Source organism: Acipenser ruthenus, chromosome 9, assembly GCF_902713425.1.
Source record: "Acipenser ruthenus chromosome 9, fAciRut3.2 maternal haplotype, whole genome shotgun sequence".
NCBI classification, from domain to species: Eukaryota; Metazoa; Chordata; class Actinopteri; order Acipenseriformes; family Acipenseridae; genus Acipenser; species Acipenser ruthenus.
Window position 1 is genome coordinate 2,990,440 of NC_081197.1, and position 27,173 is coordinate 3,017,612.

General features: G+C 41.0%; 2 protein-coding genes across 14 annotated transcripts in view; both read right to left on the bottom strand.

The window, feature by feature from the left end:
* Positions 1-14,859, bottom strand: part of LOC117407139 (MAP7 domain-containing protein 2-like) — a 38,297-nt gene extending 23,438 nt beyond the window's left edge. For 9 of the 13 annotated variants that reach the window (XM_059030758.1, XM_059030756.1, XM_059030755.1 and 6 more), the window contains exons 1-4: positions 14,449-14,538; positions 6,436-6,564; positions 4,965-5,042; positions 1,362-1,525 (exon numbers count right to left, since the gene is read on the bottom strand). In XM_059030758.1, the coding sequence (XP_058886741.1) occupies positions 1,362-1,525; positions 4,965-5,042; positions 6,436-6,564; positions 14,449-14,500 (423 nt within the window). In that variant the 5' untranslated portion in view covers positions 14,501-14,538. The other 4 variants (XM_059030747.1, XM_059030749.1, XM_059030752.1 and 1 more) reach the window with 4 other exon arrangements.
* Positions 14,860-20,987: 6,128 nt separating this feature from the next.
* Positions 20,988-26,352, bottom strand: LOC117406180 (eukaryotic translation initiation factor 1A, X-chromosomal). The gene is made up of 7 exons (XM_034010086.3): positions 26,123-26,352; positions 24,218-24,301; positions 24,011-24,114; positions 23,273-23,323; positions 22,737-22,818; positions 21,939-22,030; positions 20,988-21,556 (listed from the first exon to the last, which is right to left on the bottom strand). The coding sequence occupies exons 1-7, from the start codon at positions 26,136-26,138 to the stop codon at positions 21,551-21,553; spliced, it is 435 nt and encodes a 144-aa protein (XP_033865977.1). The 5' UTR covers positions 26,139-26,352; the 3' UTR covers positions 20,988-21,550.
* Between the last annotated feature and the right edge of the window lie 821 nt (positions 26,353-27,173).

Consider the following 27,173-nt stretch of genomic DNA (forward strand, 5'->3'; position numbering starts at 1 on the left):
ACACGGCCCCAGTAATCCCCTGCTTTCACTCACCCCTCAGGACTGAGTTAAATCATTCATTCTGCACGTGTGGGAGGAGCGTGGAGAGAGTAAAAGGAGCAGTCAGTTTCCATACAGCATGTTTTAAATCTATTTTCAAAAAAAAAAAAAACACACAACAAAGTGTGTAGAGCATGCATGGTATATTCTAAACTGAAATACATGTTCAGAGTTAATTAGAGTCATTTCATTTGCAATTGCAAAGTAGTAATTAGAGGTTAGTGCATCACCTACAGTACCTATTAGAGACCTCTAGGTGGCAGAAGACTGTCTGATAACCACAGGACAGACAGAATTGTACAGAACATCTAGTTTACTGAAGCAAACTGGAGTTTACACACTGGAGCAGTCAACAATATCTCCCGCTAGCGGATATACACCCTTTAGCAACATGACATAACAAAAAAGAAAAATGCAAAAGACCTATAGTAGCTAACATGGCATGACGTATCAATATTAACATACTGAAAACCCCAATAACCCTCCCACACAGGCAACTACCTATATTACTGACATGTTATTATTTACCATGCTGCCTGTTACAACTGTATGCTAGCTTGAGCCGTCCCTCACCTACAATTTGACTACACTGTACTGCTCTCATCAATTAAACAAGGCAAATCATGCCAGCGCACACAGGGCTTGGTGATAATGCCTCCCTGAACAGTTAAGCCAGCCTTCATAAACTAAACTAACACACTAAGGATGCAACAGTGTAGGTTTGTGTGGAGATGGTGTTGGTATGAAAACGATCCACACATTACAAATAGACCTGCTTGTGCTTGCTGACGTGCAGAGGACAGGGCTAGTGGGCTGGCATCACAATCTGTCATCAGTGGTTAGGAACTGTATCAATCACGACCCGTCCGTGAGACGTGAATCTGCTTCCTGCTACCGGTTGTTATTGATCTCTGTACAGCCAGGGCAGGTGAAGCAGAACCAGCGTTTCCAGTATACACACACACAGAGACACTCCAGTAAAGATCTGGACCAGTCACCCTGAACCAGCGTCTCCACTACACACACAGAGACAATCCAGTAAAGATCTGGTGGTATGCGTCTCGGATGCACTCTCCAGTGCCTTCTCTATCATACATTAGTCTTGCACAACTTGAGATGTGAAGCTAAACCTTGCTTTGCCTAACCTACCTTTGTCAGCCGTGTTTTATTCTTCATTGCACAAGGTCTCCATTCCCTGTTCCTGATCTTGAGGAGTAAAACCTCCTCTCTTGAGAACAGCACGCCCTGCAGCTGCGAGTACAATGTGCTGGTAACATTTTCATGAACCCTTTGCTGTCCTGGCAGAGAGCTCCTCTACTCACCTTCTCCTCCTCAAGCCTCTGCCTCCTCTTCTCCTCGACCGCAGCCCTACGCAGCTCCTCCTTCTGCCTCTGCTCCTCCAGCCTGCGCCAGCGCTCCTCCATCTGCCTCTCGTACTGCAGCTGCGCTCGCTTCTCCTTCTGCTGGATCTGCTGTTCCCGGGCCACTGGGACACAAACACAGGGTGAAGTTCACCACCAGGGCGGGGATTGCAAAAGAAAGATGGGCCCCAGCGACAGGCAGAGAAACTCACGGGTTGTTGGTTACGCTGCCATGAGTAACAGCCTGCAATTCAGAAAACAACTTCAGGGATGGGAATAAGACTCCTACTGCAAAGCACTTTCATCCATTCCAGGTTTTACTATGAGCTTCAGTAGCACCAGTATATAGGTAACAAGCTCAGGTGTGTCATATAAAAAACTCAAAGTAAAACCAGGAATGGATCAAACTGCTATGCAATGGTAGTCTCATTGCCATCTCTGAACGCCAAGTACTTTAGGGCAAGAAATAAACACAGCAAGTGAAAGCCAGTGTGGGAGCAAAGGGCAGTGACTGACCGTCGGGATAGCTCCTGTAATAAGTGTAATCAGTTCAGAATCTGTCTGAATGCACAATGTGTAAATATCATCATTATTGATAATGTAAATGTTTTCAAATCGCGTTTAACTTGAACGAGGCAGTCCTATGTACTATGGCCATACACCAAGACAGGCACTATAAAAAGAGACTGGTGAAAGGAAAAAAAACGAAGAAACACAGTGCAAAGACAATGCATTTTTTTCTAACTTAGTCTATGCTTGAGAACACAGCTCATCATCACCGTAAACTGACTAATCAGGTTCAATCAGGAACACCCAAAGAGAATGAGCAAAAAGCAGCACGTCCAGAGGCTGTCAGATCTCCACCCTACACAATTTATACAGGCAAGATGTGCATGGGTGAGTTTGAGAGAGGGTGTGTATACTTACACAAGGCATGTGTGTGAGTGAATACACTGTAGATACATGTGGAGTGGAGTGTTCCCCAGTTAATCTGATCCGCTACAGGAAACCTGTGTTAAAAGGTGTAAAGGGGGAAGCATTCCGATTGGAGGAGGGCATGGCACTTTATTATCAGGATGACATTTGGAATGAAGATGCTCATTTGATTTACAGACGTGTTGATGAAGGTCTATAAAACACCTCTTCCTGGCCAATGCCACACAGATCCTAAAATGGCAGTGAATCGCACTGGACTGTGGCTTTATTTAATGTGGACAGAACAAATTACCTTTTGACCCTTTGAGGTCAAGCGTGCTTCTTACTGAGCAGCAAATACCCAATATCCAATACTGGAGTGATTTACTGTACTTACCAAGGCTTATATGTTTTATAGATTTCCTCCAGGGGGGAAAAAAAAGGTTTTTAGTTCATGCAGAAACGAAGGCACGCGAGCAAAGCAGCTCAGAAGCAGTTTTCAGATTCTGGCGTTTATAACCTTGCTCGGGCGTAGCAAACACTGACAGCACCTCAATTCATCCTTCAGCTCGGCCATTATCCTGCTACATTTTGGGCCAAACTTGATTATTTCGAGAGCTAAATTTAACGCATCAGCTTCAATTTAGGAAACTCTGTAACTGGTCCAGACTCACACACGGCTTCAAGGAACTGAATCAGCTCTGATAAACTTGTACTGATGAAGGTCCGTCAAGCGGAAAGCCCCCTGCCCGTCCGTGAGGAATGCTTGAAGGATTGCTGGAGTTCAGTTTCGCAATGTCAAGCGCTCGACTCTGCCATCCATTACTCTGCTGTCTGCAAGGTTACATGACCTCTTATTTTTCTTACATACACACGTGCGAGGCATATTGAACGACCAAAAGCAAATTCACATTTGGTCACACAGCAAGCAGTGTGGTTCATGCATTCATGTACATGTGGTACATGAATGCATGAGGGTTCCGGACACTATTACTAATGTGCAGGGAATGAAAAGATACCGTGAAATAAGGAATCCGTCTCAAAGTGGAAATGAGTTGAGTGAAACAGTTCTCCATATTACTGCACTGGGAAAAACTGGGGGGTGCTCTGGAAATACTGTTATGCAATAAATTGAGCATTCAAATCAATGAACACCAAGGATTAAAAACACAGCAAACCAACCATTTGTCTCTCCCTTGCAAACAGGTATGTACATTATTCCCCAAGGTGAGACTTTACGGATACAGTCTTCATTTTAAAAGATCAGGTTAAACACCACTGCATTTCCTACAGGCTGCTCATTCTCCCCTTCCCCCATCAGTGTGGATGAAGCTGCTGCAGAGTCCAGTGGAAGACCCCTCGAGGATTCCAGCACGTCTAATTATTCTGTTTGCATTTGAAGACGGCAGCAGTCTGCTTGCCTCACATCACAAACCCGGACTGTGCTGACAACAGCAATTAGGTTTGGGAACAAGACGACGGGGTCTGCATTTTGCCATTAAGAGAGGACATTCTTTACAGAAATAAATAAGTTCAATCTAATGCCTTTGCAAAAGCTGGTACACAAATATTACAGTATTGTATTGCAGTGAAAATAGAGCCTTCCATGTCACTGTGCATTTGAGTCACATGGTATTACAAACATGAAATAATGGGACCAAACTGCTTCTCATAATGATGCTACACCACCCTCAAGATGTTTAGCTGCTTCTCATAATGATGCTACACCACCCTCAAGATGTTTAGCTGCATTGTTTGTTTATCTGAATCACTTTCCTGTGCACCAATCAGGGACAGAAATAAGACTCCTATTGCATAGCAGTTAGATCCATTCTTGGTTTTCCTATGGGTTTAATAAAACACACCTGCGCTTGTTACCTGTACACCGTGGCTCATCAAGCTTGAAGTAACACATGGAATGGGTGGATGTGCTCTCATCATGCTCTCATTTCCATCCCTAGCATCAATCCTACTTCTATACAATACTACTGTATTTACAGTGGGCAGCTGAATATCAATTAGCTGCACAATTGTATGCAGGAATACAGCAATCCAAGACCTATTTAAATAGTATTTGAAAAAAAGTCTGGAATTATGCATTTTTGTATTAAGGTAGTTTTCGAACAGCATGTTCCCTTCCATAGACATGTGGAGGAGGCTGTGTGGTCCAGTGGTTAAAGAAAAGGGCTTGTAACCAGAAGGTCCCCGGTTCAAATCCCGGCTCAGCCACTGACTCATTGTGTGACCCTGAGCAAGTCACTTAACCTCCTTGTGCTCCGTCTTTCGGGTGAGACGTAGTTGTAAGTGACTCTGCAGCTGATGCATAGTTCACACACCCGAGTCTCTGTATGTCGCCTTGGATAAAGGCGGCTGCTAAATAAACAAATAATAATAATAATAATAATAATAATAATAATAATAATAATAATAATAATAACAAGCAACATCTTGTACTTGGAATTGACCACTAGAGGGAGCTCTTATGTCAATACTTCTGTTAGCTTAACAACATTACATGAAATGTGGTTAAACGAACGAGACTTCACTGAAGCATCAGGCTGTCCTTCATGCTAGAGGCTACTGGTGGATTGTGTGCCACATGCAAACCTCTTCAAATATTTCACACACGCATTTAAAAAAAAGAATTACCAAGAGTTTTTTCCCGCTCTTCTCTTCTTTCTTTGGCTAACCGCATCCTGTCATCTGTTTTTAAAAATCCTTCTAAAGCTGAAAAAGAAAATGATAAAACAAAAAAATACATGTGGGCGAACATCTCAGCAGAAACTGTGTAAGCATTGAACCACTAACAATAAAACAAACACATTGAAACAAAAACAAAGGGAAGTTTATCAATAAAAATATCCAGTGTCATTGTCCGTCCTCTGGAAAAAAGTAACCGTTTCTTAAAACAAGACTATGACTTCCCATGATGGTTGCACCATAATGTACAGCATCTGTAATGTACAGCTTTGGGCAGAAGTGTTGCATCGCCCTATAGATTTAACAATTTTTGCTCCATAAGGTCGAATGAAACCTGCTGAATGTTACGTTAACATATTGAATTACACACTAGTTTTCCCATATACTTAATGAAAAACTGACACAGAAAAATGTGACATTTCGAAATCTAACATGAAATACTGTACTACTATTATGGCTTCTCTTAGATTTCTGCGATATCATTTTGTAGTTTCTTGGATTATCTGATGTTAAATAAAAGACTGAAATTTTGTTCATATAGTTGTTTTATTTTTATTATGTCCCAATCCGAAGATTCTAGGGCATGCAACACTTTTGGCCACAGCTGTATATATAACTTCTAGTCTCTGTTAATGTGCTGTGTTGGGGAGGTTTAATTGAATAGCTGTGTTAAACAGGGAAAGAAGGACGGGTCACACAGTGGCACAGTCATTGTCGATTGAACCTCTCTCACAGCAGCTTTCCCTTGCTGGTCATGCCCTCCCTGTCACTGGGAATGCCTTCATGTTGTGCCATCACTGAACGAGACAAAGTGGGATTCGCCAGGGCCAGGCTGCCTGGTCTGAGATTACCAACAGACAGTAACATGCAACCCAGAGGGCTCTCAGCTGCCAACAATGTCTCAATCACAAGCAGATTCACTCTGACAATGAGACTTGTGCATGTGTTTATTATGCACCATACACTGTGTAATAACCTGTATATTCCACTTTCCCTTGTTAATCTGTGTTGAAAATTCCCCTTCATTTAATTATTTATATAAGTGCAGGAGACATGCATGATTAAATAAAACAAACATGTTAAATACGTTACAGCACCGTTTCTGGAGCTTAATAAATTAAGCAAGCATGTCAGTTAAATACACCCAATACCCAGGGTGAGCACAGAAAATCAGAACCATCAGTGACATCACCACGGCCGTCATCCACTGTATGTAAAGAAGTCTGACATACAGACAGACGCCTACAAAGTTCTGACCTGAAGATGTTCACAAGGTTTATATATCAGTTCCTTTTGTTGATTTAATAGAAAAAAAAGAAAGAGCAAACCAAACCAACAGTGCAAAGCTTGCAAGCAAATCAAAGCCAAAATCTCCAACCAGATCCCTTTGGTTTTAAGAAGGCAGTTTGCTGGAACGCACTTGGTTTATCAGCAGGGCTGCTGCTGCTGCTGCTGCTGCTGGTGCTGCCGTTGGCAGGTAGACGCACCGGGGAGGCATGGCCGTTCATCTGGAGCTTTCTCTCCTCTACTCTGGGTTGCACCATCACTTCTGCAGCAAGGAAAAGAAAGAAGAAGAGGTAGGTGGAAATCCAGACACAAGCTCTGCATTTTTGTTTGACACAAAGACTTTGTTTCTGAAACACGGAACCCCTGGCAGACTGCAAGCCATTGGCATGCATGAGCTCCAGGGTCAGAAAGAGATGCAAAAGTAACTCCAGTTATAGACCTGCACTCTGCATATCCAGCACCAGGACTGTCTGTCTGTCTGTCTGTCTGTCTGCTGAAGATGCTGGGAAGCTCTAGTGGCGGCTCAAAGTCCCAAAGCATCTTTGCATGGATTCGGCGCTTTGCAAGACTCAAACGAACACAAATACATGTTAGAGATAAAAAAATCACACAGCAACACAGAAAATATATCATGCAGCTAGCTGTTTGTTAAATTAAGCTGTCTCTATTGAAAATGTTACTGTATGTTTACCCAAGCCATGGATTCCAAAGCATCTCACAATGCAATCCCTGTTGACTCGCAGCAGACTGACTTAAACAAGTAAATCACTGCTTAGGGGCTGACGTTGCAATGTTTAAAAGCAAAACTTCACCCTCTTAAATCCCTTTGAAAGTATTATATAAGAACCTTAATTAAACTCAGAATGAGAGGAGGCCATTGGGTCCATATAAACTCATCCAGTAGCTGACCGATACCAGACCCTCAGTCAACAACACAGAGTACATTTCTGTTTTCTGTAAAATATAGGTTGAACCAAAACAGTTGTTGAATAAACCAACCAAACCCTATATTCAGTGCCTGTCACACATTTTCAACAACACCATCTCATATAACTAAATTCCTTGCAAAAAAAAGAAAAATCCTTAATAAATCCACCAGACCTGGTTTCAATGAACCAACAGCATTTGTTAATTAAAATAAAATCTATTTCCGCTTCTCCCTTGCCCTTTAGATATGAAGTGTTTGTTATTAGTTTGCACAGCAAATCCTGGGTTCATCCCCAGCTAATCCACAGAATGCCACCGGATACTGCTCCCTCTCTCCCTGCCAGTTTCAGTGTGGAAGATGCTGCTTAGCTGTAGGATTTCAAGCACAGAGAAAGGGTTTAAATGACTCTGGATTGAGCAGCAGTGATAATCCAGAGAACATTTAGCAGCACAAGATTATATCAGACTGTAGTGGATTTCTACTAAATGAGACGAGGGGGGCGCTGTGGGTTCGACAAGCAGAGATGTTCATTTCCGTTGAAACTTTACGATTAAACACGTTAAAACTATTAAGAATCTCTGCAACCAATCAGAAAAACTTGCCATTATAAAGTGCATGTGCTGTGCAGTGCAGTGTGATCAATAAACTTCATCTGATTTTCAATTGGAGGCGAGCAATTTGTTGCTTTTGTATACAAATGTATTAATGAAGGCACAGAGTATCTATATAGAAATGTACAATTCCTTCATACCTAGACAGTTAAAGTTTACTAAGTTTCACCACAGTGGGAGGAGCGGTTCTATTAGACATTTGGAGAACTCTAAAGTCATATTTATGGTTACCCATGGAGTAGCAATTTGAGCCATTGCAGGTCAATGGTGCATTACCTATACAACAGGTGTGCGGGGTATCAAATTAAACTCACTCTAAAAGCTGGAATAGTTCAAACGGAGATGCAGCTGAGGTCTTAAATTATGCCTTGACAAGTGTGCCAGACATACCTCTACTGTATCCCCGGCGGAGGGGATATGCACCCGCAACAGGAGAGAAGAAAAAAATTCACAAAGCAGTAAAGCTCAATGCAACTGAAAACAAAGAGCAGAGATTACACGCCACTGTAAAATGACCCATTGGCCTGCATCTCCCCCACCCTCCAAACACATTCTCCACTCATTATGAAGAGCTGAAGCCAATCCATTTGACTACATTACTCTAAGTGATGGTACTGCATCACCACAATGTGATTAAACTGGTTCAGCAGCATGCATCGTCTAGAATATCGATGTGAGAGAGATTGCATGTTTCACATTCTAGTTTTAAATTAGATTTTGTGCTTGTTTAAAGACAGTCCCAGTTGTTGTTTTTTTTTGCAGTAGCAGCAGCAGGCATGTGTTTTGAAAGGCGGTGAGCAGTGCAGTTATTGGAATGCTAGAAACACACACTCATCCTCAGGCTTGATGCGGCACACTCTGAGCTTCACTGACAACAGGAGAGACTTTCATTTTCCCTTTATTGTGGGCTGTGTGTTCTCTCACCCCGAGGAAATAAACTCCAGACATGTGTCACGTGCACATCAAGGACTGGAGCAGTTATTAGAGTCTGGTTCGGCTGCATTCCTCGCATACAGCCAGTGAAGTGCAGTCACACCCAAATCAACTCGGGCAAACAATACTGGCAGATATTACTTCTTACCAGCCCCTCTGCGCACAGTCTGGATGAAAGTCATCCACTGCTCCTGGTATTCAGTTATCTTACCCTCTGGTTAAATCTGCTGGTTAGGTTGTTCTCCACACACCCACCAGATGATTTTAAATCAACCTGGCTGCCAAACTCTTCAGTTCTACTCATCTGTGCACATCAAAGAATGTCTCACTGACTCCAGTTACAAGAAGAAGAAGAGCAGAATCATATACCAGTACGATACTGGGTATGCAGTCTCCAAACCTAGTGTCCAGTGCTACATGTAATGCAACTGTAATATTAAAATACTGTTCTCCTGAAACCTCACGCCTACATCTTGCAGCAAAAATGCTGCAAACCGAAATTTATCATGGGATTGTGATACTACTCTGCAAACTAAAAACATCTCAAACAGTAAAACAGTCTCTTCAAAACACTTATATTTAAACCAGGGGTGTCCACTCCAGGTATAACAGGTAGAATGAGATTGTGAACGACGGCAGGGTCTGGGTGGAGGTTTAATCGGTTCAATTAAACAATTTAGAACAGGGTTGGAACAAAGACCAGGAGTGGGAGGGACAGCTTTGGTCACCCTTGATTTAAATGTCTTTTTTTTTCTGCCATACTGACATGCTACGGTCAACTCAGAGATTCTCACGACTTCAGCAGCCTGATGCAGAATAACTTTAAGAGTCTCAACCTTAGGTAAACAGGGCTATGCAGCGCACAGCTGGCCAATGAATAGCTATTGTTAAAGGAATACCATTACACATAGACACGCTACCCACTGATTACAATGCCATTTCATTACTTAAAAGAAACTTGAACTTAGATGTGTGTTGACACGCTTCATGTTTAAAACCAAACCGAGGTCCCAACCTTATCTTAGTATAAAATATCCTGCGAGGTCAAGATTTCAAATGAAACCAGCCAGCACACGGACTGCACTACAGTACAGCACATGCACACGATCAGGATAATGAAGTCGGCTGTGCAGAGGTACAATTCAACCTGACAAGAGGACAGATTCTTTGTGATTGAAAACTCCCTGCCTGCAAGGAGTAATCTCAGCAGCTGAAGAAGAGTGCGGCCGAGGTGCAGGAACAAAAACCTGCTTTATATAAAAGACAGAAGAGCTGTGTGCAAATATCCCATAGGCGGGAAGATGCGTCGAGACACTATGTATCTCAAGGCAAGGACAATCCATGCGTATATTTAATCCGCTCATAAGCCCATTTCTCATAGTGTTTCAGTGTTTGATGGATTCGGAGGTGCTTTGCCAATATCCTCTGGGTTTTCTCAATTATTTTGGTAAATGCAACACTGACACATGGACCGCGAGACAAACAGTCAAACACCCTCCTTGAGATTATAACATATTTGATAACTCGTGCTCAAGAAAGCCCTGAGCAAGTTTCATCACAATTGTACAAGTGGGTTACTAGATGTTTGCAAAACTGAAGAAGTGTAACACATGCAAGCATGCTCAGCTCCACTGTATCACCCGACAGGGGATAAGAAAAGAGACTACGTTCTGTATGATCACATCAACGACAGGGGATAAAAAAAGAGACTACGTTCTGTATGATCACATCAAAGACAGGGGATAAGAAAAGAGACTACGTTCTGTATGATCACATCAACGACAGGGGATAAGAAAAGAGACTACGTTCTGTATGATCACATCAACGACAGGGGATAAGAAAAGAGACTACGTTCTGTATGATCACATCAACGACAGGGGATAAGAAAAGAGACTACGTTCTGTATGATCACATCAACGACAGGGGATAAGAAAAGAGACTACGTTCTGTATGATCACATCAACGACAGGGGATAAGAGACTACGTTCTGTATGATCACATCAACGATAGGGGATAAGAAAAGAGACTACGTTCTGTATGATCACATCAATGACAGAGGATAAGAAAAGAGACTACGTTCTGTATGATCACATCAATGACAGTCTTGCCCTGTCCACACAGTACTGACCTGCTTTCACATTCCTCTTCTCAGGCAAAAGCCTGCCTCTGACTATCCCTGACTGGATATACAACAAAGCAGAGCTTTCACCATATATCATTTTCAACACCACACACTTAAATCTCCGGAGAAACTTTCAAAGGGGATACAAATGTAACCCTTCAAAATTTGTTTCTTGTACTGTAGGGTACATGCAGGGTTAGATTCCAATTCCAATCCTAATTCCCTTTTAATCAATTCAGATTCTAATTCCAAGTCCTGCACAGGAATTCCTTTGATGGGATTGGAATTGGGAATTGATTTTAAAAAGGAAATAACCCCAACCCTGGGTACTCCTAATAAAGGTGATATTGCTATAAAATCAACAAAGCTAGATCTTTTTATTCTGTGCAGTTGCTCTCAGAGGATACCAACTTATCTTTTTGTCATTCAGTTTGGTTTTCAGACACAAACCACATCAACTATCTCTTTAAACATTCAGCAGTATTGAGAAGCAGCATGTTGCAAAAACTGCAGCAGCTTGATTAAAGAACAAGGTTCATGTTTATCTCGTTAAACATTTACAAACCAATAATCTTTACCAGGGAGAGGTCTCCACTCCCTTTAATCAAATATACTGCAAATCAAATGCAAATAGTTCTGTTACTATAAAACAGAAGGCAAACTATTAAATATATTGGCCAAAAATGCCAAGCAAACCTCTTCTACTAGCTATATTCTAAACCACGAGAGTGGCTTCATTAAACAAACTGTGAAGCACTTAGCAAGGTTCAGCAAGATAATTTCCTACTCGTCATTATCAAATGAATAATTTATTCATTCGACACTCACTTCAAGAGGAGCCCAGAACACACTACAGATCAATGCGAGACCGGAACTCAGAACACTTCAGATCAATGTGAGACCGGAACTCAGAACACTTCAGATCAATGTGAGACCGGAACCCAGAACGCACTTCAGATCAATGTGAGACTAGAACTCAGAACGCACTTCAGATCAATGTGAGACCGGAACTCAGAACGCACTTCAGATCAATGTGAGACCGGAACTCAGAACGCACTTCAGATCAATGTGAGACCGGAACTCAGAACGCACTTCAGATCAATGTGAGACCGGAACTCAGAACGCACTTCGGATCAATGTGAGACCAGAACTACCGCTAGAGTACTTTATAACATCCAGATCACAATTTACTGCTGAAATGCAGTTCAGGAGAGAGTCTCTGGTTGTGTTACAGGGGCAAGAGAAACCCTTTTTCAGCTGTTTTTTTTTTAAATTTTATTTTATGTATTAATTATTCTTAACACTTAATGAAATGTATCAAATGCACCATTCCTGCAATCAAGTTTTTCCACGCTAAACAGCCTCTTAAAACACATCCTTCTCCTGTGCGACTCGCAGTCTCTTCTACACAATCACACCATCACCTAGGCTAGGGATGCACACTCTTCAGATGGGTGGGGAGGTAAACATGCATTGCAAAGTACTGCATTTATTACAGAATTCATCTGGCAAGCTGGAAACAGATGGATCAGATCGATCAGCACTCAGTGAAAATGTCCAGCAAATCAAGGCAGCGTGTTAATAAATCTTCTGTAGTATTGCATTATGTTCTCCTGATTAAATCACATTTCAGCACATTTTAAAAATGCCAAATGCACAGAAAGGCTTCCCACAGCTTTACTTACATCTACAAAATGCCAAGAAGGGTAGTGGGAGCTACAATTGCACTACTCCCCCTCCTGTGCAATACATATACCAGTATGCACACATCACTACCTGGATATTTCTACCATGCTATCTGAAAAAGGCAGAAGCCTTCAGTTTACCAATTGTTTTATATATATATATATATATATATATATATATATATATATATATATATATATGAAACAAAAAGTAATTGTTTTAATTGTTCCCCTGCCCCTTTGCCAAATACACATTTATTCCATATACTGTAACTAGAAGGAATGCTTTAAAAAGTGTGCAAAAGAACAGAATCTGCATACTGTAAATGTGCATGCTTACTGTTCCTGGAGTATTTCAATTCAATGTGTGGCTGTTCATTAAAAGAAGCTTCTCTGTTTTCTCGTTATTTTAGACAGGTATTTGGTCACTCGTTATGTAGCACTGAAGTGGATAATGACCCCAACCGGTAAACCAGAACATCTCTTGTGAGAATCTCTGAGATAGATCAGGGGGGATGACGTCACACAGTACCAAGTTCAGTGCTGCTGCTGTTATCACCAATCGACAGCCTGGCCTTTTATCCCGCTTTACTGCACAAATAATTAATGTTGACAATCAGCAATAAAACAGCTCTTGAAATGCCGACCCTCATTACGCGGGGTAAAAGTCAATAGGTTTTAGTAAACAAAATATGAAATTCATATTGGTTCAGAAATTGTTTGGCCCCCGTTGGCACTTGATCTCATTTTGTGCAAGGTACTGAAAATGAATGCTTCTTTCACGGTATATACCGACACTGACTGATAACAGGCTCTGCAGGCAATTCCTCCGATTCTAGGAAGCGCCGACAGGACAACCTCCACTACAAGACGGATCATTTCAGTGACATTCTCCTGCTCAAACTTTAATACATAAAGTCAAATGATGTTCAACTGAAAATTAAATTTCAACACAAACCTGAGCAGCGAGTGTCACCATTGATTCCTACTCAAAACTTGACTGAATGATTATGTTAATTCCCTAAACGTTTAAACTATTATTTAAGATACACACAACATGTATGTGTAAAGACCTTACACTGACTGCCCAAGTCTTACTGTAAAAACTGCACATGTTTGACAATGGAAAACTAAGCGCGTCCTTGTGGTGTACAGCAACTTGCCCATATCCTCCTGTACCAATAAAGACTATTCTTAAAAAAAGAACTACACAAATGTATATTAGATTCATTTCTGTTCACATCTCCATACATACAATATTCACACACCATTCAAGCTACACTGTACAACTGCACACAAAGATACAACTTCAAAAGGGTTCCTTCCAAGTAGAAGCCTACACTATAAAATGTGCTCGTTTATCAAATTTAAACGTGTTACATTTAAAAGGCAAACAAACACGGCTTTGAGATGAAGTCCGTGCTTCCTATTTTTCTGCAAATATCTTTATTATATTATGTGAAGTACTGCATGGCTTGCATGCAGTACTTCACATATCCTGCTTACTAAAACAAAACAACAAAATCCAACTGATTCAATTCATTCAGAAGAAGAAAAAAATCATATTAATGCAAGCATACGTAGTGCGGATTTTGTATTTCTATTAGCTTATCTGTGTATTATGTGTCGTTCGCAATAACAATAATATTAATCCGTAAGCTTCCTTTCCATTTCCAAAACCTAAAGAAAATCCGACGACGTCTCACTCGGCTGCGCGGCTGTCCAGTCTCCTTTAAATTTTAATATTTAAAATCCACCGCACACCTGAATGCTGATGATGGAATTCCACTGCGACCACCTTGACAGCTATCCTTCTGCGATTCTTATTTAATGGCTACTGTAGGTTACTGAGCAGAGACAATCAAACCTGGGCATTCTCCAGTCTGTCCACCATCGCCCACTAAACAGACCAACAGCATCTGCGACCACTGTTCCCAGTTTAGACCGACTTGCTTAATTAGAGCCTTACCTGGTCTGCTTTCCCCAGCTGTTTCTATTGCGCATTCCGCCATCTTCCTGCTCCTGTGTATAGTCCCCTTCTCTATGTGCACACGCGCAATGTCTCCTCCAGCTGCCGCACAATTTACCCAAAATTTAAACCTTAGTGAGATGCCTCGCTCCCGTCTTCATCATCATCATCATCATCATCATCATCAAAACCAGCAATATCAAAACAGCGCAGGCAATGTGAATGGAAAATGAAAGAAACCCTTTCACTGCCTGACCCTCACTCAGCATAAAAACTCACAGGCTGCGGACTGCTGGCGCAGTTCTGTGGGGAGTACTAGAGGTAGTTTAAGGTGGATTATAATAATTGAGGCGATAGACGATACGCAGCAGATTTCAGCAGTCGTGTGTCATGCGTTTATTATTATTATTATTATTATTATTATTATTATTATTATTATTATTATTATTATTATTATTATTTTAAAACGGGATTGTGCTATTTAGTAGATAAACTTAATTTAAATTTTGGCAAATTAAAAAGATATTTTGTGACGCTGGTGTCTGTGTGAATTTTGAAGAAAAAAAAACAGTGGAATACATTAAACGCATTTGTGAAATTGAGTGAACATGTCTATATGTCTATCTATTGATGTTATAAAATTAAACGTTTTGACGATGAGTGACACAAAATGTATTCCAAACCATGTAATAAGTAATACATATTTAACTAAATAGACCCCCATGCATTTCCATTCTTATGTTGTTGTTGTTTTAATTTTATTTAATTTTAATCTGTATTCATATATTAACTGGGAACATACTATGTCGTAGGGGTTTTTTGTCTGAGGGCAAAAAAAGTGTTAAAAGTATTTTATTTTTTATCTGGCCGATTGATGACTACTATTTTATAATGTCCTGCTGTGATGAATAGGCAGGATCACAATGCAGAGCGTGCCACTAATTGAGAGGCACTGGTAACCAGCGTTCTGCCTCAGTTCTATTGAGAACACATTGTTTTAACACGCGTTTGAGCAGCTGTAATTACCCTGCATGTAGCTGCAAGGAGTAAACACACCACTGAAAACATTCAAACAAATAGCCTGAAGGACAAGGAGCTCCTTCTGACACTCCTCTGATCTCAAAGCAGTCACACATATGATCAGTGGTGACTACGTGTTGCGTGCAGCAGCAGCGGTGGACTTGCTTATATGATAATAATCCGAGGCTGTTAAATCAGTCTGGGCAGAATCGAGTTTAACCTTTACCAGTACTGAACTGGAATGGAGTCTCATTTAAACCTGGGTCACCGATAGGGTCCTATGCATTCTTTGGAGGCGAGTTCTTTATGAATACAGCCCAAGGTAATCCAGTGTATGCCCTGTGTGTATCCTTTCACATATGTACACTTATTGATAATTATTAATATTTGTTATTTTGCTGATGCGGATATCCTTGTACATTTTCTGTTCCTTCTGGCATGCAGTACCACAGCGCCACCTATTGCCTGAAATGTATTGTGCTGCTCTGTTATAATAAAATGTAAGACCGCTATTGCCCTTTCCCCACAAAACAGATCGGCGTCTAGAGCACCAAACCCCTCTACACACGGGCAAAAAGGGCACCAAGTTCCTTCAACTCAATATCTTGCGCTTATTGTGCATTAGAGATAGAGGGCTGATAGAAATAGCATACCCCCTTGACCACAATCTGTTTTTTTGTTTTGTTTTGTTCAATGGAAATGCTAAATAGCATACTTCCCAGTCACTGGATGTTCTGGGAAACAGTAAAAGAGAAAGTAAGATCACATTGAATTAGCATCCTTTATGGCAGGTCAGCTGCAGATTCCCCCAGAAGGAACTACAAAACCTTCAGTGTACCTCACGACGCTATTTGTATAAACACACCGCAAGTAAAATAAAATGCAGAATTTCATTTAGCCTAAAGCCACTGCTTTTTCCATTAAGTAGAAGAGTGTGTGCGTGGTTATATAAGCTTTGTAATCTCTTTATACCAGCAGTACTGCTGTGGAATAACAGCGCAGACCTGGGTAGAACACAGTGCATCCCAATTCAATGTAGCACCAGTGAGAGGCCCTGCTGGAATAACAGAGCGCAGACCTGGGTAGAACACAGTGCATCCCAATTCAATGTAGCACCAGTGAGAGGCCCTGCTGGAATAACAGAGCGCAGACCTGGGTAGAACACAGTGCATCCCAATTCAATGTAGCACCAGTGAGAGGCCCTGCTGGAATAACAGAGCGCAGACCTGGGTAGAACACAGTGCATCCCAATTCAATGTAGCACCAGTGAGAGGACCTGCTGGAATAACAGAGCGCAGACCTGGGTAGAACACAGTGCATCCCAATTCAATGTAGCACCAGTGAGAGGCCCTGCTGGAATAACAGAGCGCAGACCTGGGTAGAACACAGTGCATCCCAATTCAATGTAGCACCAGTGAGAGGCCCTGCTGGAATAACAGAGCGCAGACCTGGGTAGAACACAGTGCATCCCAATTCAATGTAGCACCAGGGAGAGGCCCTGCTGGAATAACAGAGCGCAGACCTGGGTAGAACACAGTGCATCCCAATTCAATGTAGCACCAGTGAGAGGCCCTGCTGGAATAACAGAGCGCAGACCTAGGTAGAAGACAGTGCATCCCAATTCAATGTAGCACCAGTGAGAGGCCCTGCTGGAATAACAGAGCGCAGACCTAGGTAGAACACAGTGCATCCCAATTCAATGTAGCACCAGGGAGAGGCCCTGCTGGAATGACAGAGCGCAGACCTGGGTAGAACACAGTGCATCCCAATTCAATGTAGCACCAGTGACAGAAATAAAAATAAATGAAAGTGGGGAACAAATGACCCTGCACCCCAGTCATGCTGCACTTGTCTGAATGCCTGCGATGGAGGCTCCTAATCGCCCAGGCTTGTTCTCTTGAGCTGTGTTGCTGTTTTAAGAAAGAAACGGAAATCACAGCTCACTCCCCACATGAAAGAAATGCTTTTCACAGGTGGCAGGGCAAGTGCTGATATCTTTTCTACCCCAAACTTGCCTCAACCCATTCAAATTCATGTTTACTGTAATTATATTGCCCAAGCTGTTTGTCTTTGTTTGAAGTTTGAGGTTATGAATGTATCCAGATTATGAATTAAAGATATGTACCAGTTGCCAAGGGGTATCCCCTAAAACTGCCACAAAGGGGTCTGTGTTAATGATAGAAACAGTGGCTGGTCTATTGACTGCTTTTTAACTCTATTAGCACAGCTGTTTTTAAATGTTAGGGCTGCAGTGTTGGGATTAACAGTGTATTTCTGTGGAGCACATATTGTCTGTCCTTTCCCTCCTGAATGATAAAGGGCCAGTCTCTCAAAGCTCTTGACCATTAGCATGTCATTAGCACTGTAACGGGCAGTGTTGTGTGATGCAGTGCCATGACGGATTGTGTCCCGTCAGTGAGATGAGATGAGGTTAAAAGCTCTGGAACAACGAATGCAGACGAGCCTGGATCTTTTGGTTAAGACGCTCGCCTGTGTGCGGGGTTGCCGGTACACGCCCAGCCTCCGCCCTGTTACACACGTCATTAGTCCATTTTTTTCAGAAAAGAACAAATAGAACATAAGAACTAAAGAAATTCCAGAACGAGGGAAGGCCATTCGGCCCACCTATGCTCACTCACTTTGGTGCTAGCGTGGTCTGTAACCTGGTTAGTAGGGGAAATGAAACCTCTGGGAATCCATGGCTAAACGGACCACCCTTCAACCAGACGGCTAGCTAAAGGTCTTATTGTGGTCACATTAGGGTTATACAGTATTGTTCATGACAGCATCCAGTCTATTCTTGAAGGATCCGGTAGTCTCTACTTCAGCAACTCTGTCTGGCAGCCTGTTCTAATGGCTCACCTTCATTCAAATAATTCTCAGCAGTTACTTTGTTACACTCCTTGACAATTTTAAATACCTCTATTAAGTCACCTCTGACTCTCTTCCTTTCTAGGCTATACAGATTCAGCTCTTTCAGTCTATCTTCATATGACATACCCTTCAATCCTGGTTTAATCGTGTTGCTCTCCTGCTACCAATAAAGTTACCAGACCAGAAATACACAACCAAGATATTTGAGGGGCTTGCATTAAGTCTTAAGTTGTCTTTTGCTACATAAGATAAGTTACAAACAAGAGGATGGCATTCGACCCATCACTGCTTGCCGGTTCCTTGTCAGCTCTTTGGCAGCAGTAGGAACGTGGCTTGGTTTCCATTCTCTTATGATATTGCTGTTGGGATTAATCTCTGGTACACTGGCTCCAGAATCCAGAGGTCTTGTATAACTTCACATGCAAAACAAGGAACAGAGGTTATTAAAGAAGAGAGTTCACTGACAATACTGTGGATCAGGACTCTCCAAAGCATATCCAAGCACAATTCAGATCGATCAACTGGTGTAACATGTTTCAGTGGGGAAGTTCTGCTCCCGTTTTCTAAGGCCCCAAACTACAGAATTTACTGACAAGTTTCATCACAACTGGACCAGCGGGTTCTCTAGACCAACCCTAAAATGCCAAACAGAAAGACAGTTCAGACGAACAAACCGCTTCCATGTACCTGGAGAACATGGTACTATATGCAGAGCTATGTAACCCGACAGGGTAGAGATCCGAGGTTATTCAGCCAGGCCAGGCTGTGTTGGAAACTCACCCAGATGCCCTTCTCTTCTGTGGAGGAGTTCAGTGGGAATCATTAATGGGAATCATTAATGTCAAGAGCAGACATTGATTTCAATTCAATCTTTTTCAGTGGACCAGAACAAGAAACAAGGATATTTGGTACAAACCATAACAAACCCCCTTCCTTCCCCAAAGGAGTACATGACATTAAATAAGCAGCTGTATTTAGTAACTATACATAGCTCTAGTGCTTACACATGTATAAATTAGAGCATTGTTTTACTGTACTGTTTTACAAAAAAAGAAAATAAAGATTATGCTGTATAATATTTAATGGTTTACATAAAACACCTTATCATATGCATGTAGTACAACATTGGTACAAGACAATACAATTTTCACATGAACAAGCTGGCTCTTAAACAAGAACTGTCTCTATATAAACTGTATTGTTTAGGGTGTATAAGCACGACAGGAAGTTATTTTTCCTTTTTCATTAATTAACACTTCAGCTGCAGTGTTTTAAGGACCTATAGATATTTATTTATCATGCAATTTTGAACTGAACTTTATTCAACTAGATTAGCCAGGACACACCAAACAACATTATGACAGGAGCCTAAATCTTTATGTCTGTTGAGGCTACGGAACTTGAAATACTGAGGCTGTTTTTCTTCTGCACACTTTTATATAGCAGTTAGTAAATAAGGATGCAGACAGAAAGCTGAATTATTTGCAGTAGGAGCAGCATGAATGTTGATCCTCTAAGAAACTGAGCACTAAAAAGTAATGTGTAGACTTGCTAATAAATTCCTCATAAATTACACATCTGAATATAAACATGCATATCATTCTATTGAAACGTCTGTTTCCAAACATTGTTTAAATGTGTAATACCGAAGAGAAACTCAAATACATTTTATGCAAAATATAAAAATTAAAAAAAGTTACAGTAGTATTTACTGAGGAGCAAGTCATTAATTAGGGATTCAAACTTGAATGCACATATCTACTGGTAATAATGTAATTTAAATAGAAGCTATAAATTAATATTTGGGCATCAAAGTTTTAAACAAACACTGAGTACTGGTTTCAGTCCCCGATTAGCGCGGATCTTGGACTACCTAATGTTATTTTAGGCAAGATAGTCCGAGACTAGTGCTAATTGGGGTCTGTGAAATCAGTTGTGAACGCTCCTTCAACAACCAGTCTGTATATAGGGAGGTTTCATTGATATACCCTTTTTATGCATCCTGATAATCTGACCACACAAAATCTCAGACAAGATCAAGATTGTGCGAATTCCCTTTTACTAAATATACTTAAATACAAAATATATAAACCGATTTTAATTCTAAAATTGTATTTTTCCAAGATATCTGAATTGCACACGCACAACCAACACAGTATCACATTTCTTGAGTTTTGCAATCTTGTTTACCAACAGCACCACCTAGTGATGCCCCTGTGTAAAACACATGTGGCTCCTGAAATACAGCACTGCACTTTTACTGATGCTTTATGTATGATCAAACAGAAATCGAAGCGTTCCATTGGTCAAATTAGGAAGAAAAATGACATTGGTCACTTATCAACGCCTCAAGAGTCACAAACGTTAAGAATTCTACACAACAGCCAGAGAAACCATTTCAAATTGGTAAAATTGACTTCATGCTAGTCATCCATTTCACTGCACTACAAAACACTGGTGTAACAGATTGGTTGAAATGTTCAGGAATCTAAATTCGAGATATTGGTACCTGCAACATAACAAATGCAAAGATCCACAGGTAGTTAAAAACGGTTCATATCGATTTTATTGAAGGGCATTGCTCAAAAGAAATTCAAGGTGGTGGGGCGAAACCATCCAGCAGTGACTAGCTGTCATTGCAAAGATCAAATCTATGGGCAAGATGGTGAAGCCCTCGCAGCATGGACAATAGGAAGATCCTACAGTCACTTTTTTTTTTTATAACCAAAACAAAATAATTGGACAAAATGCCTTGAAGCACAGATACTTTACAAAAAAATAAAATTATAAATCTGAAAAACAAGTGTTTGACTTTTTATTGTAAATTCAGACACTTCTGCGTGTTTTTGTTTTAATATATATATATATATATATATATCCTAAATTCAAATTCTATTGAGAGAAATACAAATGCATTAAAACAAATGCTGAAAATGAATTGAAGTACATAAAACCATCCACAGCATTTTATTTTTTTTATCATTGTGTTACTATGTGTAGGAAACTGATCCTGATTCAGGTTGCTTTGCTGAGAGCCAGTCCTTGCTTGTAATCCCACAGCAAGTGCAGAATCACACTTGTAAGACAATGGGATAAACAGTCCAACTTAGATCTGTGGAAGGAAAAAAAAATTAAGACATTAAAAGTACTGCATAAATCATAGAAGTGTATAAATTTCTGTGTCGTCCTTTGCGAAATGTAGCCATGACCTGATGGCATTCCTTTGCAAACGGAGAGTGTGGTGTGGTCAGTCACTGTTTGTATTCTTTGTGTCCTCAAGAAAGACCAGGCAGGTGCTTTGATAAAAATTACAGGGCAACTCATATGCAAGCAATATTTTACGTGCGTTTATGGCCGATAAGGACGATTGGGTGCAATGGCAACATTACAGCATGGACCCAAGTTAATGATACATCTATGACTCTCCGTTAATATGCAATTCAGTGGGAGCAATGTTTATCAGCGCCCCTGAGGTTCAAGCTGTTTATACTTACATCATCGATATCTTCATCATCATCCCCAATATCATCGAACTGAATTTCATCATCATCACCAGGTCCAAACGTGTCTGTTTCATTGATTTTAGCTGGAGTAGGGAAAAAGCAAACCCACCACATTACAAAAGGGACTATTACTGCCATATAGCAAATGTTCAGTTCCACCCAAGGACATCAGAAAGTGTCAAGCTGTAAAAGCAAGGATTTCCTCTACTACCAGAGTGTCCAATCACAGTCCTGGAGGGCCATTCCACTCCAGGGTTAACAGGAACAATGACACAATGAACTACTTCAGGGTCTGGATGGAGGTTCAATTGGCTCAATTAAACAGTTTAGAACAGGATTGGAACAAAGACCAGGAGTGGAAGGGCCAGCTTTGGATACCCTTACTCTAGTACTTTTAATGGCACAAATCATAAACATATATTAAGGATACTGCATAGCAGTGGTAATAGGTTTTGGCCCGTTATTACTGAATTCAATACAGAAGTTCAATGAAACAGTAAGACCTGGTCGGAACAAGCCTCTGGACTGCTCAGTTAATTACAGAATCCTGAACTGTGACTCCTTCAATCTGTTACAAATGAGTACCACTGGACTACAATTCTATTCAGATACCAGGCTTCAAACATTGTATTGTAAAGCGATACAAGACATACACAGACACTTCAGGCTACATCCCTGTGCTTTATTGTGCACGCATCACTGGCTGATTCAGGGTTGCATGAGATCATCCAATAAGAAACTGCATAAGCATGGCTTATAAAAGGGAAATGCCAAACAAAAAGAACTCACCATGTTCTGGAAGTTCACCGTATGCTTTCAAGCTTCGGGCTTCATCTGCATTGTACTTTAGAATGACATCAGCTTTGTTGTCCTAGAGAAAACAATGTACACTGAATGCATTACTCAGCAAGGTCTAAGACTCTGCCCAAATCAATAGTGGGAAAGCTATGTTCAGTACTAATGACAGACTGATTCAATACAGTAGGATACAAAAATAGATGTTTTTAAAATGTACTGATGTTACTGGAGATGGCCCTGCAAGAAACTGGAGTTACTGCAGCACTCAAACAATATTGCAGCAGCACTCTTGGGCTTTAATCTATTCCAGTCCATGTTTACTGAACCCAGGTAGCCAATTAATTAACACAGGTCCTGGTAGGAAGAGCTGTAATATTTCTATTTGTTCTTTGCAGTTTTCACTTAGATTCGTGTTATTCTGATTCAGCTACAATGCTATCGTTTTAAAAATAGACTGGTATACATCAGTATCTTATAATCCGATTGCAGAAAGCACGGGTCTCTACAAAAGTAAAACAAAGAGTTACCTGATAATCTCTCAATCCGACCAATATAATATCTGATGTGTTTATCCAAACCTGTACAATTAAAGACATTAAGTTATCAAAGAATTAAAATTTGACAAAGCATGCAAAATGTTTCTGGTTGAGCAGCATGCATATTTAACTAATTGGTATAACAGTTGGTTCTTATTGCAGTCCCAGATTTGGTTCCCCTTTTAAAACAGACTTTCAAATGCAACTGCCAGAAAATAATCAGTTGTCTTTAGGTGTTGATGACTCATCAGACCCAATGAACAATGTATTACAGTAGCAATTACTTTGGGCACATCCCCCCCCAGCCCCCATGTACTGTGACCCTCAGTATAAAACTGATCTACATAGCACCCTGACAACTGTGACAAGCCAAGAGGGTGGTGTATAATTAAACACCCAGGGATTAATGCTCCTTGTCCGGTGGGTGTGACTACAATGCAACTCAAAACACTGAGCAGTTCCAATTCTGCTAGACAGCACCAGCTGGCGAGTTGTGTACCAGCATGTGAACATAACTAATATACATTGCATCAGGCAGACAAACAGTAAGCAACTTAACATTTGCAGAAGAACTTTTTTTTTTTATGAATTCTTGAAGTACAATAAAGTTCTAGCTGGAGCAACATGGTTAAATGAACCAGATGCTTTTGGTATTTCCTGTACAGTACAATGCAGTTCCTGGCATTATGCTTTACAGATGTATCCAACAGGGTATCAACACAAGCCAACCTTTTTTCTTAGTTTTCCTCTGATGTGGCACAGCCTCTTCACACCATCAAAACACATTGCTTCCAGCCTCCCATTACCCAGCATCTTGATCACCTGAGCATATTCTGGGGAGAAACACAAAACACAGAATTGGTGCCAGTCTACAAGGAAAAGAAAAGTGTAAACCCCACAATTAAACCTTGCAACACGTTTCTGCTGGTAACTCACCTTGCCCATCTTCTTTGAACACCAGTTCTCTCTTTTCTGATTCGTTCTCATTCTTACCACGTCGCCGATTTTTACCTCCCTTTCCTTGAATGGAAGAGGAAGAGGAAAAGAGTTTAAAAATTGGCATGGGCTACAATAAAGTGAATCTGAACAACGATGCATCTGTATACAGAAGCTACATTAGCTGGACCATACGCAAAAGGTTCTTGGATCAGAATTGACCAGGTTTCATTATTATATATAAACAGTCCACAGACATACCTGCCACTCTTACTCTCTCATACACCACTAGGAGGAGGTTTTCCTTGTAAGGCTGTTCATACTTCAAGGACAACCACACTGTGCTTTGTTTAATATTGTTTGGATATTTATTTTGTTTCCAAACAAGGATTACAATGAAATGCACAGAGAAGTCAAATTTCATAAGCAGGACTAAGCAACAGTTACAAGTAACTTGTGCAATCAATCCCCTGAACTGGAACCTCAGAGTACACAGAGGAACGTGTAACTGTTGCTTTGTAAACCCTATTGTTACAACACATTTCTTCCCAGTCGTTTAAAAAGCTATTGAACCAGATATTCGACTCAACACAAGAGTCAGGTTCAGTTATCACTTGTGAGTGAACCGGTTTGCTTAATACATCATTACTCCTCTATGCTATTATTCTTGGTTGCTGTGTCACCTAAATCATCTAATTGATTTTCTAACCTTAAGTCAGCGATTATTTATTTATATCCTGCTCTAATACACCAAGTAGTTTGAAGGGATTTATCCAGTCCATTTTTTTTCTTTTTTTGAAGCATTACTAAAGTTCTCAGGTCCCAGCACTCACGTATACGCTGAACCCTTCCATAGTGCCCATCACAAACTTAGTTCAAAAGATAAATAAGGATTTAACACACAAGTTTGACAGTTCTGTCACACAGGGTGTGTATAGATGGGTGTTTAGCGCTGTGGGCTGCATTATTAGAATTGGAGAAAGCTTTGAAGGAGCAACAGGTTAGAACACTGGAGGCATATTTCGAGACAGAATACACAGATAGACACCAGAAAAAAAGATTTTAAAAAACCCTACACTCACAACTGAAAGTTTCACTGGAACAGTATTAAAACCTGCTGACCACCGAGTTTAGATATTTATCAACCCCACCACCAACAAAATAAGTTGTGTTATATCGTCAGAAAAAAAATATTTAAATAAGGTCCTACTCCTCCTACAAACTAGTGTTCACTACTACGACTACATACTGCCAGACATCATGGCCTTGAACTAGCTGGCTCCATTAAGACATTTTAATCCTGACAATCGGAATCGTATTTTCCATTTAAACAAACCTCAGGGTTAAGTACATAAAGACCATTTCGCCTGCATTTGGTGGTGAAATACAGTAACTTACAAGCCGTTAAGTAAACCAACTGCACCATAAGCCTAGGGGCCTAGCCGACCAGCAACCGACCGTATGAGTGCAATACACTAGAAACAGTATCAAGGACCTACACGTTTGATGCTAGAGAAACACTGAACAAAGCGACTAACGTTTCAAACAACTTCCAAATAACATACAAGATTTACACAAACCTAGTCGTGCGTTATTCTCGCACCTTTAGGGCGGCACGATTTAGCTTTCGCTAGTAGTACTGTTGTGTAGTATTACTATTAACGCAGAATTACTCAGAACAACGGTTTTAATTGAACTAAATACAGACACAACCTAGTTCACTCAAGATGTACAGACGTGTGTGCTGCCGTCGCTTCACTAGTATAAAGAGAAACTGAGCTGTAAAAAGCCCAGATAAGGATCGCGTTCTCTCCCACATTGCTCGGCACAGCTGCGTGAATCACAGCCGCCTCGCCGGCCCCGCTTCGACTCCAGCCCCCAGCTCCACACCGGCGGGGCCCGTACCTTTATTCTTCGGCATGTCAGTACGGAAGAGCACGGCAAGTCCTGTCGGGGTCTTCGCTGTGGCGCGGTTTTAGTGTTGCAGGTAGCTGACAGCAATGGTTACTGTGTATGTAGGTATAAAGCGGGATTCTCTTTCTCTCCTTTCAATCAACCTCGCTTCTTCCTCAGCGTCGCCGCAGGAAATGACTCCTCCTCACCGACCCAGTAACGCATGCGCAAAAGAAACAAGCAAAAACTTTATTTATACTGTCTAACGAAACACCGAGAGACCGCACACGTGATGATGACATGTCTCATTGGTGAACTTTATTACGAGACTTGTTTTGTAACACGGTGTTTTTGTCCACGTTAAGTCACTGTATTTGGATATCTATACACGCCTCTTTGGTGCTGTAATCTGCTGGACAAACCAATACATGCTTTCCTGTGACTCGTCCAAGCTGCACCACAGCACCTCCTAGTGTAAAGTCTATGGAATTGGTGGGAATTTAAGAACATAACATTTACGAACGAGAGAAGGCAGCTCGGACCATCAGTACTGGTCCGGTTCCTAGCAGATGTTTGAACTGAAAACCTTGTCAGGGCGGGTCTTAAAGGATCCCAAGGATTCAGCTTCAGCAACATGGCTAGGTAACCCATTCCAGACCCTCACCACTCTATCAGACCGGTCTCATCTGGTCCAGGTTTCAGTGCTGTACACTGGCTAGGGTTACATTTTTCAACTGCTTTTCAGATTTCAAAGACTTCAAATCAAGCTCTCCCCCCACCGCAAGCACATATTAAGTTATCCTGTTTTATTTATTTTATTTTATTTTAAACCAAAACAATTTGTTCGACAGGTTTTTGTAAGCAATTCTTACGCGTTTTGTTTTTGTGTTTCAGTCGCCAACTAGGACAGTTAAGTTATATGAAAGTAAAGTTAAGAAAAACTTCAAACTTCAAATAAGAAACTCTAAAAGACAAATGCGTGAATCAACGTTATTCACACGTGCAACTCTGGACTTCCACAGAGAAGGTCTCCGATTCCCAACACATTAAGTAAATTGCATTG

Bases quoted from the DNA above. Each gene is read 5' to 3' on its own strand.
- LOC117406180 (XM_034010086.3), bottom strand. The intron at 22,819-23,272 runs GTAACTCTTTGT...TGTTTTCTCTAG, and splicing joins TCGGATTGAGAGATTATCAG to GACAACAAAGCTGATGTCAT. The intron at 22,031-22,736 runs GTGAGTTCTTTT...TCCCTACTCCAG, and splicing joins CGGTGAACTTCCAGAACATG to CTAAAATCAATGAAACAGAC.